This window comes from Falco naumanni, chromosome 8 (assembly GCF_017639655.2).
Source record: "Falco naumanni isolate bFalNau1 chromosome 8, bFalNau1.pat, whole genome shotgun sequence".
Classification (NCBI taxonomy): domain Eukaryota; kingdom Metazoa; phylum Chordata; class Aves; order Falconiformes; family Falconidae; genus Falco; species Falco naumanni.
In genome coordinates, this window is record NC_054061.1 from 60,495,206 (window position 1) to 60,510,862 (window position 15,657).

Here is a 15,657-nt window from a genome sequence, read left to right on the forward strand (position 1 = left end):
CAAAATCTTAGAATAACATCTCAATACAGATGGTCGTTCAGGAATATCTTCCTCCCTTACAAAGAACAATTTAGGCCATGATATTGTCGAGGAATAAATAGTTAAAAACAAAAGGACTGGAACTATCTCTTGCATCCGTCGGATGTGTTCCTTAAAATGACATTTATAAGTTCAGGAGCAGCTATGACAATACTCTGGGCAACCCCCCAAAAAGCAGCAAGGTGATGGATATGTAGCAGGCTGCTCTGTCTAGCCTCTAGTATGACTCAGATGGAAATGACAGTTCTGCCAAAACAACCCCCATCAGTAAACAAATGAAAAAAACCCTCCTTGCCCTTTGTTTTCCTATTAGCAGTTCTGCAACAAGAAAACTCTTTTTTCAGCCAGACACCAGCTGAAGCCAGTGGGGCTGTTGTGTAACAGTATCGCTGATGGGCTGTTGCTGGTCCCTGTTTCAGAGCAAGACTTATGTCACAGGGTGACCTTTAGAAGTTGCATGAAGAACAGCTTTCGAGGATGTCAACATATGTGCCTGAATAGAGCCAGTTGTGAAACATTGACGTTGAGGCAGAACAATGTGACAGAGATTCAGCTGCTTTAGACCATGTTACCTTTGAGAAGAACAAGAGTCCTCTAAAGATAAAAGGAGGAAAAATAAGAGTTCTTAACATGAATGACGCTTTGAAAGATTAGGAAAAGGCTAATAAGATGTAAGGAAAACAGAGGCATTTTGTGTTTTACCTGGTAGCAAATATGCCATATGGATATTTTTTAATCCTGATATTTCTAAAATGTAAAAGCTGCAGAAAGGTTGCAGCATTTGGAGCTTATAAAGACAAATGAAGGGAACAAGCTACGATTTGTTTAAAATGCAAATACTTGTTTGTACCGGTGCAGGCCTGGGTTGATTTTTTTTTTTTTTTTTTTCCATTTTGTAATCTGAAAGACAGATTGGGTGGGTCTCAGAGCAAGGACAGTTTGGCTACACGACAGACTGAGCCTTTGCCTAAGAATCCAGCCGCTGCTATACATTGCCAGTGAGACAGTGCATGTCTCCTTTCCGCAATACCTCTGACAGACAAGTACAGCATTACGGTTACCCGGCATTTCTCTTTCTTGCTCTGCGTCTGAGTAAAGAGGAAAACGTTTGGGACTGGCACAGTGGCAGAACTGTTCAAACGCCAGCTTGTTTGGCAGGCAAGCGTCCCTAGAAGTAGGAAAGCATTGGTTTCAGTCTGAAAGCACAGGATGTAGCTGTCCTTTTTGGTGTGAAACTTGGGAAATCTGTGAACAATTCATTCATATTCTTTTTCCATTCCGCCCAATAGCAGTTATTGCTCCTACAGGACGTGGAGGAGGAAAGCATTTTTAAGATGGACCTGCTCTGATTTTTCACAGCCTGCATTTAAGTGTTTTATCAATTGAGGTTTCATTCCTGATATCCATCCACATGGTGGACAGGCGTTACAAAATAGAACACAAGTACCATTAAATCTGAAAACATCCTAATAGGTAGGTACACCCGAATTGGCCCTTATGTGTTCATGCACCATGTGAAATGGATTCAATTAATTAGCTGGTTGGTTTAAGACAATTCCAGTTGAGAGAATGTCTGTAGATCTTGTAGTTGGAAAGAAAAAAAAAAATCTTGTTAATCTATTTCTTGTATTTCCACCTCTTTTCCAGAGTTCTGTGAAACATTATTTCTGTGAGACATTATTTCAGACTTTTTGAGTACCCAGCTCCTACGTGACAGGGAAACCTGCAGACAAAGCAGGCTATTCTGGCTCAGCAAGTCAACTAGTTCATTATGAGAGTCCATTTGTTTCCATTACTGATCATGGGATAGAATGACTATGGTTGATTTTCTTCTAAACATCGTCATAATACCAGATAGGGAGCCCGAGCCATTTGCTTTGGGATAGACGCTGTGGCATTCTTTTCTGCTCAGTAAATGGAAAGCATCTACTCCAGTGTAGGGGGAAATTAAAGCATCACCACTGAAAATGAGCAATATATCTCTTTTCTACTTTGTCCTTTGTCCAATGTACAGAACAGTGGTGGAATACACAATAAATAGATGTATTTACTGTAGAAGAAATGTAAAAACTGTTTTTGAAGTAGCCATGCTGTAAAGCAAATGAGCAAAACTAGGTGAGAGTAAGGCAGCACAGGCTTTGTACCATTAGAAGGACATTAAAAGCAACAGAGAGACCCTTCTTGGCTTCAGCAGGCTTTGGATCCAGACTTAGAGGCAAGGTGGCCTTCAGATCAGTGCTTTAGCCTTTACCAGGTTCATTTTAAATAACAGCAAAACCCATTTGCTTGACTCATTGTGTTTGTGATGAGATTCTCGCAGATCAAAGCTCCTCAGTTTTGCTTCCCAAGCCACCACGGAGCGGCTGCTGCAGAAGCGTGAGTCACCTCTGCGTGGACTCTTGCCCTCTCTCAGGCAGAACCAGACAAGTTCAAGATGTTCTAGAATTTCTAAGCATTTAGTCACATCTCTGCAAATGGGATATGTGAGTCTGCTACTAATGCGATAGCTGGACATTTGCTTTGTCCAATGTGGAAAAGCCTGTGGGTTTTGAGGTTACTATTAGGAGATTTTTTCCTTTTGCCATATAAATGTAGTTAAGTCATGATCAGGGCGCTTGCACAAATGCAAAGCCAAAAGCAACTACAGAACGGGTCAGCTTCTCAGGTCATAGCCCTCGATAACAAACTCTCATTCACCTCACTGGAACGGGGATTATGTCCCATAGGATGTCTGTCATCCTCCGGGCTTACAGCCACCATACTTGTTTTCCCTTGTACACATTTGGGCTCTTTTATGTACCACGCTTAGAGGTTCTTTGGGATTGAATGGTGATTTTCCTTTCACAGTTGGTGATTTCCTTTCGCTATTGGTCTGCTTACATACAGATGCTAATCTGCTTAGAAAACGGGAAATAATTCAAACGCAGCGTATGACAAAGATAGTGTTGCCTTTTTAAATTTTCTTCACTTTTTAGGCCAGCTCAGGGAAATGCTAGTCACAGCAAAATCTTTAAAAATGTGAACGCTCAGTAAACAGCATAAATGCAGAGATATTCAGGCTTTCAAATATTAAACTTTAATGCTTTGTACAATGAATCAGAGATTGACACAGCTTCCAACAAACCACTGCAATAACTCCTATAGAAGTGAAGGGCTGTATAGCCACCACATTTAGCGCTTGGGGAAGAAGATTTTGCTCTGCCATAGAAGAACGTCGTTTATTTCTAATATTTTTTTGAATCTTAGGCTAATATATATTTTTGAATCAATAAGAAAACCTGGCTAAGGCATGTGTGTGACTGTTTTACTCCAAGTCTAGATGTAGTCAAGTCAGCTTTTTTATAACTTTATTATTCCTATATGTTATTTGCCAGTGCTTTAGCACAAATCAGCTTTCCAAAGGATTTTGGAGCTAACGGTTAATCTTTATGAGCAATGCAAAATGCATTATGTCATAACACGCTGACACACAGATCTACATCTGAGCACAGAGGGGGTGTTGAACAGACTAAGTCTTCCCAGATGTAAGTTTCCTTTGGAAACCTATTTAATACCTTCATTCTGCCAAAGGCCGCAACGATTTTCATTGCAGCTCTCCAAGCTGATTTCTTAATTCATTTAACAATGTCCAGAAAGTCAGAAGCAAATATGAATGTCATTATATCCATATGTCTTCAATTTTTTTTGTCTTTTTTCTTTCTGTTAAATGATGCCATCTACTGTAGAATAACTGAATGACAACCTCGTAAAACGCATCTGCTTTATTTCCTTATTACTGTAAAATGATGTCAGTCATTTCGTGACACATTTTATGTGTCATTTTCATCTATATTGTTAACTAAAATATGGAAAGATCAGTATTCTCTGTGTGAAAAATTGGTTACTGAGAAAAGTCTTTGCTTCAGGAAAGAGCAGATGTCTTGAAAAAAAATCTTTTCTAACCAGCAGAGTGAAAATATGGGAAAGACAGCTGTTTTCTGCTCCCCATTTGGGCTGCCCTCTTTGCTGTAGGGCAGCAGGATCACATTACTGGAAAGCACAAAACAACAAAACAAATCAATGAAAATGAAGTAAGGTGGAAGAAAAAATTGACACATGGAAATACAAGTTCTTGGATATGAATTTCCTAGTGAATAAGAACCTTGCTGTCTTAAACACATAGTTTCAAAAAAATTGAGGATTTGAAAGTACGAAGGTGATACCGAGAGCTGAAATTGGAATATTAAAAATAATCAAACACATCTTATGAGCACAGAAGTGAAGTATGTGTACAGTATTTGTTTTTAATATGTGTATGCAATTAATATAACTGTACATTACATGTGCTCATGGTGACACTGTGAAGTTTTTAGCTCTGTATCATGGTATTTTTATTTAACAATTATGTATAAATTATGTTCTGCCCTAAACTAAAGAAAAATCATCTTTTCCCTTCCTCGTTAGGTTTGTAAATTAGAAGGATGTTTTAACCTGTGGAGCTGGGAAGTGCTTAAGCAGAGTGACAGCTGAGCATTGCTCTCGGGTGAAGTGGATCCATGCCCACCCCTGCTCTTTTGGGTGTATCCAACCAGCTCCTATTAGACAGATAACAAGCTCTAACCTCCCCGCTAGCTTTGGTGGTATTCTGCCTCCCACAGGACACTGCTTTTGAGGTCGTCTTGTATACAGTGAGCAGCTCGTGCACTGATCTGCTCAGCTTTTGCCACTTTAAAATTCAGGTTTCTTCGTGAGTCATTGGAGAGACTGTAAAGATGATTTCATTCATAACGCTGCACTTCTCATTTTTAAAATACATGTCAGTCTGCTTGTTTGTCAGGAAACATTTGTCAAGGCTGGACAGTTTGGTTTTTTCCTAAGTAACTGCCCACAGTGAAATCCTGGTTTGTTAAAGAAGGAAAATGATTCTCGCAGAAGCAGCAATTAATTAAGCAGATAATCAGCTTATTTAACTGGGATCCACTGACATGATTCTGTAGTGTGAGAGCTGGGAAACCAGGCAAATTTTTTAGAAGCTAAATGAGGCTTGGCAGACTAAGGAAGGATGTCTAGATCCTCTCCCGGGGTGGTGGTTATTAGGCAGTGTCCTTTGAAACGGCATCCTCTGAGGCCGTGACCCTGTGTCACGACGGGTGTGAGGAAGATGCTGTCCTGGAAATAAGCACTTCTCCACCTCTCTTGTGCAGGACCTGAACTTTCTGATGAGGCCCAAATGGTGGAGAAGCAAAGGAAAAGGGAAAAAATTAATTCCTAACTGGTAGGAAATGTCTGAGGAGGATTGGTTTTCATATGCCACTGGAATGGTTTAGATTTTAAGATTTTTTTGTGTGTGTGTTGTCAAAGGAAGGTAAAATACTGGCTCCCAGACAGATATCAGACAAAGAAAAAAACATTGACTTGAAAATGTCTGAAAAGGATTTTTGAAGCTTTTTGCATCTTGTTGTTCTAATCAAACTGGTGGTCAAAACCCAACTTTAACCATAAGTAGTGTGTCAGCCTTGACAAGGCACCATATTCCTGTTTGCTTCTTTTGTAATTGAAGCGCAGAAATAACACAAGTTGGTGTATGCAGAAAGCCTGTAGTGGGGTTGAAACTAGGGAAAGAAACCTCCTGTGCCATGCAGTGCCGTGTTCTGAGATCCCTGCTCTGGTTCTCCACTCAGTGAGCCAAGAAGCCTTGGCTGTGTTGCCCATCACCCTTACAGAGCTCCTGCCAGGAGGTGATGAAAGTCACGGGTGACCCAGAAGGAAAAGTCAGGTTAATATGGACAAGGAGAAGCAGATGAGCAAGCGAGGCACTGGGAAGGGAGCAGAGAATGAAAAACTAAGCTCAGCTGAGTAAATGGCAATAAAGAAGGTGAGCTGTTCAGGTACAAAACACAAGAGGATTCAGGGAAGATGAAGAGGGAAGTTAGGTGTTATATGAAAGATGAAACCAAATAGAGAAAAAAGGAACTGAGGCAGAAGCAGCATGAGAAGAGAGGAAATGTGTCCAAGTCTGCACCATGCCAAAGACATGGGGGTGTGGGTATGGAGACAGATACCCACAACACAGAAAAACGAAGAATGGGTATGGAAACAGATACCCACAACATAGAAAAATGAAGAATGGAAAGAGGAAAAAAGTGACCAGGGTGGTAACACAGTAGTAGAAAAGAGAAAAAAACAGAGATGAAAGTCATCGCATGTGAGAAAAGAATAACCCGTAGGAATGGACTGCACTGTAACTTTGACTCGGTCTCGTACTGTGTAATTATGACCATTGCAACAATGTGATGGCATTCAGAATTGTCTGTCTGGAGTCAGTGGTAATTTTAATGTCAGAGCTTTGAAGTACATCTTTTGGCTTCTTTTTTTTTTTTTTTTTTTTTCCCCCCCCCCTTTTTCAAGGGTGATGTGTAGTAGGTAACTTACTCTGATATTAAAGTTTCAAGGACTATGCAGGTACCTAAATAGCTCTTCCCTCAGAATTTTGTGTCTGTAAACTGAATTATTTTGAATTATTCATGGAAAATATCTTATTCCATTATTCAGAACATTCACTGATACTCATATGTGTAATCTGGGATTTCTAATAGTTCTACAAAACTTACAAGGAGCTTGTCTAACTTCGTAGTGTTATTTTCATAATGGTTTCTTAAATGATCAGGTTTTCTGGATTTTGTTTCTCTAAAAATACAAACCCAAAATGTAAAGTTTGAAGCTGGTTTTCATCAGTCTCTTCAGTTTCATTATTTACAACACATTTTATCAGTAGAATAGCTGTTGGAAGGAATTCACAAAATCATGAATATACAGATGAATGATGTTTTTTTCTGAAAATACAGACACTTGTAACATTGGAGCAGGCCAGATGATACAATAATTGCAAGCCATTTGGGCAATTGATGTGAACATTCTTTTAGATCTATCGCATACGCTGGCTTTCGAAAAACACTTTGAAAACACTTGGTGCTAGCTATTCATGCAAGATGCTAGCAACAAGGGTTCATGCTGGGCAGATGGCTGATTCCACATCCGTGTGTAAGTGCTCGTGTTGGCGCACGGGGGCCAATGATACACTTGTCTGAAAGAATTGGCACGTTTGCTTTTTAGCTGCAGCAGAGAATTCAATTGCTAATTACACAGTAACACAGTCTGACACTAAAATTACTTGAGGCAGAAGATTATCAAAGATTTAATTGGGCTTTGGATCAGCTCCAGGAGGTTTCTGTTGATGTCTATTTATAGATTCAGAGCAGACTCTGCAATTACTGTAACAGATCCTCCCAGTGTCTGAAAAGAAGTATTTAGCCTTGTACTTCACACCCATAGACTATATTACAGTAGAAAACAAATGAGACTACCTAACAACTCTCATCTTATTCATCTTTGATTTGGAAAATACCTTTGAAATAATATTGAATGCTATTTTGTCTTTCTTTCCAGTCATAGGATGTACCCATCTTGGGCAGGTTTACGCTGACAGGGATGTTTGGAAGCCAGAGCCATGCCAAATCTGTGTGTGCGACTCAGGATCTGTTCTCTGTGATGACATCATCTGTGATGACCAGGAGCTGGACTGTCCCAACCCAGAGATTCCCTTTGGAGAGTGCTGTCCAGTTTGTCCACAAACAACACCACAACCTACAAGAGTAAGTTTGTTCTCAGTGTTATTACTTTGGTGTTGCTGCCTTCTTGATCCATGTCAACCTCAATTCACTTTCTTTTAGATGCTTTTAAATGCTTTTCTTTTAAGTGCTAAGGATGCCACTTTCTGACTCTAGGCAAATACTTAGGATGGGCAGATTTTGCCAACTCATGTTAAAAAAACCAGCTTGAACTTTCACAGAGTTGTGTCTTGTTAAATTCAAGAATGCTTCTGTATTCTGTCAGAGAATTAGTACCAGATCTGATAAAATATTTGTTAGTCCTTTGGGCTGTGCAGCTGAAAGCATGAAGTCCTTCAACCTAGTTTTACTTAGACAACAGGCCCAGATAAATAGTAGAAAGAGACAGAGGGCAACAATTAACCATTATATTTTTCATTTTACAGAGAAACATAGGAATAATGCAAACCGCTTATTTGTTGAGTGCATGCTCAATCTAGATCTATGAAATTAATGCCAACACAGAGTTAAAGAAAGTTAGATAAGTTTCACAGCATACTGTGAGCCTGCGTTATCAACTCAATTCTACACCACCACAGAGTAAATTTCCTTTTGCAGAGTTATTGCCGACTTTAATGCCCTGTAAAGGAAAGGTGATTCAAGCCCTACATCCCTAATTTATCATCATCTTGTTTATAGACACCAACATGACGTAAACCAGCAGCAACTTAACCTCAGGAAAATCAAGAATGTTAGTGCATGCCAAGTCCCCTGCCTAAACCACTTCAGTGAGTAGGCGAGCCAGCTATCCCCACCTCTAGGGTTATCTGAACATCTCGTCCTTGTTTAAGATCTATGAGATTCTGTTAAAGTACGCAGATTTCCACAGCCACATTGAAGACTCTTATCCAGAAGATAAGAGTGTGAAAAACGTGTATCTGGAGCAGAAAGGGAGGAGATGTATTTCTGCAGCTCTGTGGTCTATCTGCTTAAACATGAAATGTCAGATACAAACACATCGCCTACTGTTAGTTGCGCTGTGTGAGTGCAGTTCTACTGCTTCCAGGATTACCTGAGCTACTTCACCAAACAGTTTTGGAGGTGTAAACAAATGGTACATACAAGCATGCTGGAGATTTAAGCACATCTCCCTCACTTGCTGAGTCTAGAGACTCTTGAATCAGTTCTGTTGTTCCTGATAATAAAGGACATGGGGACTACTTCCTCCAGCCTCTGCCTTTGATATATGAGTTAGATAAGCCCACTGGAAGCTGTCCCGCTGACCAGGGAAGGTGTATAGGGAAATGCCAGCTTTGAAAGATCCAAGAGGGTTTCAGCTGAGTAGTATTTGTTACCACTCTCGACTGAATGTTAGTGTAAAAACTGTTCTGAACTGTGAATTTAGACTCCAGATAATAACAGGTACCTGAATTATTAATTTAAAAATAAATAACTTGGAGGAGTAGATCTAAGAAATTCAGATTAGTTACATTATCATGCTTGACATGCTGGACTGAGAAGGATACAAGAAAACTGTCCTGTTCAGCTTTCCACAGTGGACTTCTGTCCCCATGGTACCCTATGGCAAAGCTCTACTGACACCATTAGTGTCATGTTTTTGACTACAGAAGAGGTGTAGCTTTATGGATGAACCATGAAAATGCAGATAGACTGATCAAAAACCCTACAGCTTCTAAATATGCTGAATAAGAATAAATTAAATTCATTTGATAAAATTATATTCCAATGTTCAAATGTGTTTTCCTCTTGGTTACACACACACACACACAGAGATATTCAGGTTTTCAGGTTTTGATTTTCTTTTTTAATGTAATTACTTTTTTTTTTTTTTTTTAGGTTCCTGGAGTAACCCAAGGCCCCAAAGGAGACCCTGTAAGTGCAAATTATTATTATTATTATTTTCCTTTTATTTTTTCCAGGGAAACTGACAAAACCAAGAACCGATCCCTTTACTGCTATATCTTCCATCCAAGCTGCTGAGATATCCAGCTTTCATTGATGTCTGCACTGTCTGCAGGACTATGCCATATTGTTATGTTGAAATAGCCTTTTAACTTCAAAAAAACTTGCAAAGATTTAAACTGGAAAAACACAGAGAGAGAGAGAGTTTAGTCCGAAATATATGACATTTGTTATTTTTTGTTGTATTTTCCCCTGGGCGGGGGGGGAGCGGGAAATCTATGAACTCCACTAGCAGTAGTCATTTTAGATTCAGGAATTGACCTGTTTAATATTTCTAGTGTGTTTGATCAAATATCAGCTGCAATAAGGCTCCAGCAACTAAGAAGGGTTTCCATGTACGAATTTTGTCTACTGCCTAGTCTATGTCTTTCCTGAATGTCCATTTGCAGCCTTAGTGACGTTTAAAAGAGAAAGTTTCCCACCGCAGTCACACAGGCTGCATGTTATGAATGGAAGGATTTGTCCCGCCATGCCCTTGCAGTTGGAGGCGGGTGCCAATGTCTGTATCTGCTCTGTTTGTGTCTTTGCAGGGTCCTCCTGGGGTTCCAGGCAGAAATGGTTCCCCTGGCCCTCCGGGACAACCGGGGAGTCCTGGAGCTCCTGGCCCTCCCGGGGTCTGCCAGTCATGTCCCAGCATAAGCGGAGGCGTAAGTCATCGTTACGTTGAGCTACCGCCTTGCTCATAAGCGTACAAAGCAATACTATAGGCACCTCTCCCTTGCACCTTTAGGTGTATTTTGCTTTCAGTAGCATCTGATTCTCATTTGCACCTTTGAAAAACACAGCTGAGTGGTAGGTGGGTTTTTGTTGTAGTTTTGGGGGTTTGTCCATGAAATTTGGCTGGAGTGTAATTGAATCTCTGCCTTATTTTTTAAAACTTTTGGAGTCAGATCTGAGGAAGGACTTATGCAACTCAGAAATATTCTGACCAGAAAGTTTGCAGGAGGAAGTATATCTCCTCAAGGTAAATGGTTAGGGAAGTCTCTTACCTTCCTATATTTTATCCAATGCACATTTAATAAAGAAACATTCCCAGGTGACTAGACTGAAACACAGGTCTTCTGCTCACAGGGAAGTGCCATGTAGGTGCAATTTGTCATACTCCATCTTTATTTCTGGCTCACTGAATCTTGAATTCTCTTCTGAAGAGTGTGGCAGACTCAGCAAAAGAGCTAATTTTAACCTGTTTCTGTGCAGTTCAATTTGTTAAGGGAGCTGAGCCACAGCTAGCACTTTGTTGAGAGATGATGTTGTCTCCCATGCAATCAAGCAAGCCTAGCTTTACAAGGTGGGACTGCTTTAGCACAAAACTTAGGAATTCTATATCAACACAATCGCTGCTTTTGAACATAGGCCATAGCTTATGGCTTCCACTTAAGCTTCCCACTCTCAGGTAAGCCAGAAACTAAGGAAAGATATCTTGGGTGTATTTAGTTCTAAAAGGGACTGAGCTTCGGGCAGAGGTACCCATGGATCAACCCTGGATTAACCAGCCCCAATGGACATCACAATAATATACCAGGAGAGGTACTGGGCTTGGGTTGGCAGATGCAGACATGGGAGAGGATGATATGCTGAATAGTCACCCATTCTGACCCTGTATCAAAGATGTGCTGTTGAATCCTGATGGGAGGGCTGATGTCACTAGCACGGGAGTCTTGTACCTGGTCGGCAGAGGAGCGGGTTCCACAGTGGTTTGGGTTCTCAGGCAGAACACTGCATTCCTTCAACCTTTCCTGCTCAACCACCTATGTGCCATTAATGCCTAAACTGCATTAACACCATATTATTCAATTAAGTTTGCTAATAGCTGCATGATAAAATCAATATATGCCAATTAAGGAGTTTACACAGGAATTCATTGGAAAAACGACTGTAGAATTTATAGGGTTTTTTTAAGCAGTACTTGATGCAAATGGGTCTGTCAAAGATGCTATCTGCTCTCAGGAAGACCCACAGGACAAGTTTTCACTCCGTACCTTGGACTAAGCTTCCATTTGTTTCAGAGAAATTGTCAAAAGCATTGAGGCTTGGCTGCTTGGGCTTAAAAGTGATGATTGCATTTGAATTATATGGAGTGACATAGTGAATGGGAAGAAAGAAAGGGAAAGATGGAAAATGGCATTAGGAAAAAAGTGTAAACCTCAGTTTTCTGAGATCTGGAAGTTCCCACACATGAGGTAAAAATATTATTTGTAGTTCAGGGAAGGAGAAATTTATACACAGGTAAAAGATTTTTTGCTACAAAATACTCCAAAATTAGACATTTGTTAGTCACAGACAAAAGAAATTAGGAAAGTAATGATAAACTGTTGCATCCTTTAGTAGAACAGAAAAAAATTCATCAACTTTCTAGAGCGCTTGAGAACACCTAAGTCCAACAGAAAAGAGTTTGATAGAGAAAATGGGGGGAAGGCTTAAAAGGAGTCAAACAAGAATAAAAGGAGACAGAATGGTAATTTTTTGGTTCAGCTGAGGCTCAGCTGCCAAGCTGAAAATTGGATTCACACAGTGTAGGGAGTTAATGTTACCATGACCTCAAAAGAAATATGGGCTTCTCTTATGGATGATTTAAATATATGGCAGCTATATGTCAAAAAAGTGCTACTCAATAGATACAAATGAGTTATTTCCATACATTTGCCATTCTAATGTAAGAAAAGACTTATTTGATTTGTAGCAATCACCTTTTTTCTTTTTTCTTTCTTTTTTCTTTTTTTTTTTTTTTTTTTCCTTTCTGTTTTTCTCTATTTCTTTTACAGAGTTTTTCTCCACAGTATGACTCCTATGATGTGAAGGCCGGTTCTGTCGGTATTGGTTACCCACCGCAGCCCATTGTAAGATGATATAGCCCTTTTGCTGTCCTTTCTTTTTTTTTTTAAAGAATAATTTTTCTGCTTGTAGATTATACCTTGGATGTGTATGTATCCTGATTTTAATTTAACAAGATAAGTTTTAATTTAATTGTTGCCTGCAAGCGGAATGCGATGTAAGGCAGCAGTTTGCTTGGCAATATCATTCTAGAAAGTAACTATAGATCATCTGGGTTTTATGCCTTTTCTCTCTCTTTCTTCCTTTTCTTGCCGCCTTTTTCCTAATCTCTCTCTGATTCACTGTTATAAGCTACCTAAACGTTTATTCCTTTCTCCCTTGCATATGTTCCTCATTTATCTGCTCTGGTACTCTTATGCTAATTACTTCTCTCCCTTCCACCACTTTTTTACCTCTTCCACTGTCCCTAATCTTCCTTCACCTATTCAGCAGCATTCTGCCTTTACTCAGTATTATACTCCACACTTGTTTACTTTCCCACAACTCAGATTTGCCTGATAACAAGTAAACCCCTCTTACAATCTCCTTTTCATCCCAGAAGCAATCAAAAGCTTTTTGCTTTTTCATTTTACAATTACCATTTTTTTTTACCCACAGCTATTCAGACTGTGTACTAAGGATGCTGTATCTGCCTGCTTGGCCTAGCCAAGCTTTTCACAGTGGTTGTTTTTGTTTGGTTTTTTTGGTTGTTTTTTTGGGGGTTTTTTTTGTGAGATAAAGCATGGATTGCCTGAGAGACTTATGCATGAGCTACTTTCCCCATGTAAAATAAATTTGAATGTTGCACCTTATGATTTTCCTTTTAGGCACAGGGATTTAGAAATATTCAGCACTGACGACATGGAGTGTTCTTGATTCAAGCAATCTGATATATAGAGGATGTGGCGAATTGCTGTTATTTGAAATTGGCTGCTGCTTCATTAAGCATAATCATTATTTTCAGTCCAACACTGCATAACAAGGTTTGGGTAATACATGTTGCAACACATCGAGGCAGTTCTAAGCTGATACGTTTCCATTTCTCAGGCTTCCATCACATCATCTTGTGAAATAAATTTTACTAATCATGACAGCTGTTTTTTCTGAAATGTAGTTCATTGTTTTCTCACCTTTATCTTAACTTGTTTATTTCTACTTCGTTCATTTGCTAATATGATCATCCATGCACTGGTCTTCTTCAACCATCCGTTCTTGTATTTTTTTGTTCATTTATTCGTATTCAGCTCTTCACAGCTTTTGACCACAGCTTATCATACCACCTGCATTTTGCTACTTGGTGTCTTAATATGGGATGTGCTGAAACAGGCAGATAAGCAAGATACCTTTCAGTTAACAATTATGGTTACTCCTTTCTATTTTGGCATTTTTCCTGGAGGTCCTTAGGGGTTTCTTGTGCTCTGACACCTGAATTTTGGTTAAAAAACAAACAAACAAACAAAAAAAAAAACACTAAAAAAACCCAAACAACTTAACTGGGCACTCTAGGATGTGTTCAGCCAGGATTGTCTGTATACTTTCAGGTCATATGTCCTTTTATATTGCATCATGCAATACATGACTGCAAAGCAACAGAGCAGTTACAGGCAGATGTGACTAAAATCACTAGAACTAAATTGTTTTTATTGTGAACGTGACATAGCTTATTTTATTTATTAATTTATACATTTAATTTATCAATTTTCAACTTAAACACTCAGTTTGAACAAATATCCGAACTGAAATAATTTGGAAGGGTAATAAAATAAAACACCACCATTTGTCCGTGGGCGGTTGCCATGCCTGCTCTTTCCTCAGTCACACATCTCTCCATCGCTGTCCTCCCGCTGCCTTTCTGCTGCTTGCAGGCTGGTTTTGGACTTTACGTCACAGTTTTTCTTTATTTGCTCATATAACCTTCACATATTTCCTTGGTCTCTTTCCACCAGTGCCCATATTCTAACGCAAATATGCTCATTTGTTCACAGTCTGGAGATGCTAGCGGCAAGCAAATGTTATACCTAACTATCAGTTTATCTCCTCAGTGTGCACCTTGAAAAAAATAATGTCTTGTTGGTTTATAGCCATATTGTCTAATCGATTGATTGCAAATGATGAATTGATGTCTCCAATTCACTTTGAATCCAGTTATTTTACGCTAAATGAGTTCTAACAATTAACAGCAAGGGACTGCTCGTATTCACATGTTGAAGGCAACCCGATTTACCCAGGCACTGACTGCTCTGCCACGTGGTGTGCTTCTTGTCCTAGAAAATACCAAATATTACAATAATTCTCTTTTTTAGACACAAGAAAATCTGTGAACTAATATTAACATAGTATATTTGTAGTATAGTAGTATCCTATATGATGTATACTAGCATAGTATAGCAATGCTATTAATCTTGTATTATGAAAATTAGGTTCGTGTAATATCTGTAATAGATGCAAATCATGTACAATCTGTAATATTCTGACACAATATGAAAATTTCCCATGAAACACATGACATGCAATATTAAGCTGTGGAATATACTGCCAGTACTGCAGCACACAGTGATTCTCATGTAATTCATATACTTCAATTGTTTTGGCTGTATCAAACCCATGAAGAGTTTAATTTAACAAAAAGCTTTTTTTAAAGGACCATATACAGGTGCAGTAAACCACTGTGGTAGCTTTCAATCGTTTTCTGTTTTGCTGTGTCAAATGCTTTTGTGGTTGTTGGTACAGGAAGTAAAAATAACAGCACTCTTCCCAAACTGAGAATTTCCTTAGTAATATTTTACCCTCTTTTTACCAGTTAAAAGAAGGAACAGTATTACTGATTTGAGTTAAACTATATGTATATTGAGGTTTCATTCCTTTGCTTATTCTAGACATCATTTACTTCTTATGGCTTACTGCTGTTAAAGTTCAGAAAAGATTTCACTGGTGAAAATGCTTGCCTTACTGACAATAACAAAAATACAGCTTTAATAAAGTATACCTAATAAAGTAAGTCCTAAGAAGTCTAGTCATAAACAGAGTTCATCGTACAAAGTTCTTTTAATGGGTGGTGTATCTTTGTGTAATATAGCTCCTGAATGCAGGTGAGAAATTTTTAAATTAGTTTTAGAAAGCACAAGCTGGCATCGCTAGACTATGGCTGCACCACTGAACATGTGGCATTAGGCTAATAAAACTCTTGCATGGCAGAGAAGCTGAAGCTCATTTACTCTGTTTAAGAAATTAAGAGTTC

The 15,657-nt window shown here is 39.1% G+C and overlaps 1 protein-coding gene across 1 annotated transcript in view; it reads left to right on the forward strand.

Annotated features, from left to right (window-relative positions):
* COL3A1 (collagen type III alpha 1 chain) overlaps window positions 1-15,657 on the forward strand; it is a 52,861-nt gene that overhangs the window by 10,657 nt on the left and 26,547 nt on the right. The window contains 4 exon segments of the mRNA XM_040603726.1: window positions 7,465-7,670; window positions 9,483-9,518; window positions 10,139-10,255; window positions 12,371-12,445. Coding sequence (XP_040459660.1) covers window positions 7,465-7,670; window positions 9,483-9,518; window positions 10,139-10,255; window positions 12,371-12,445 — 434 coding nt within the window.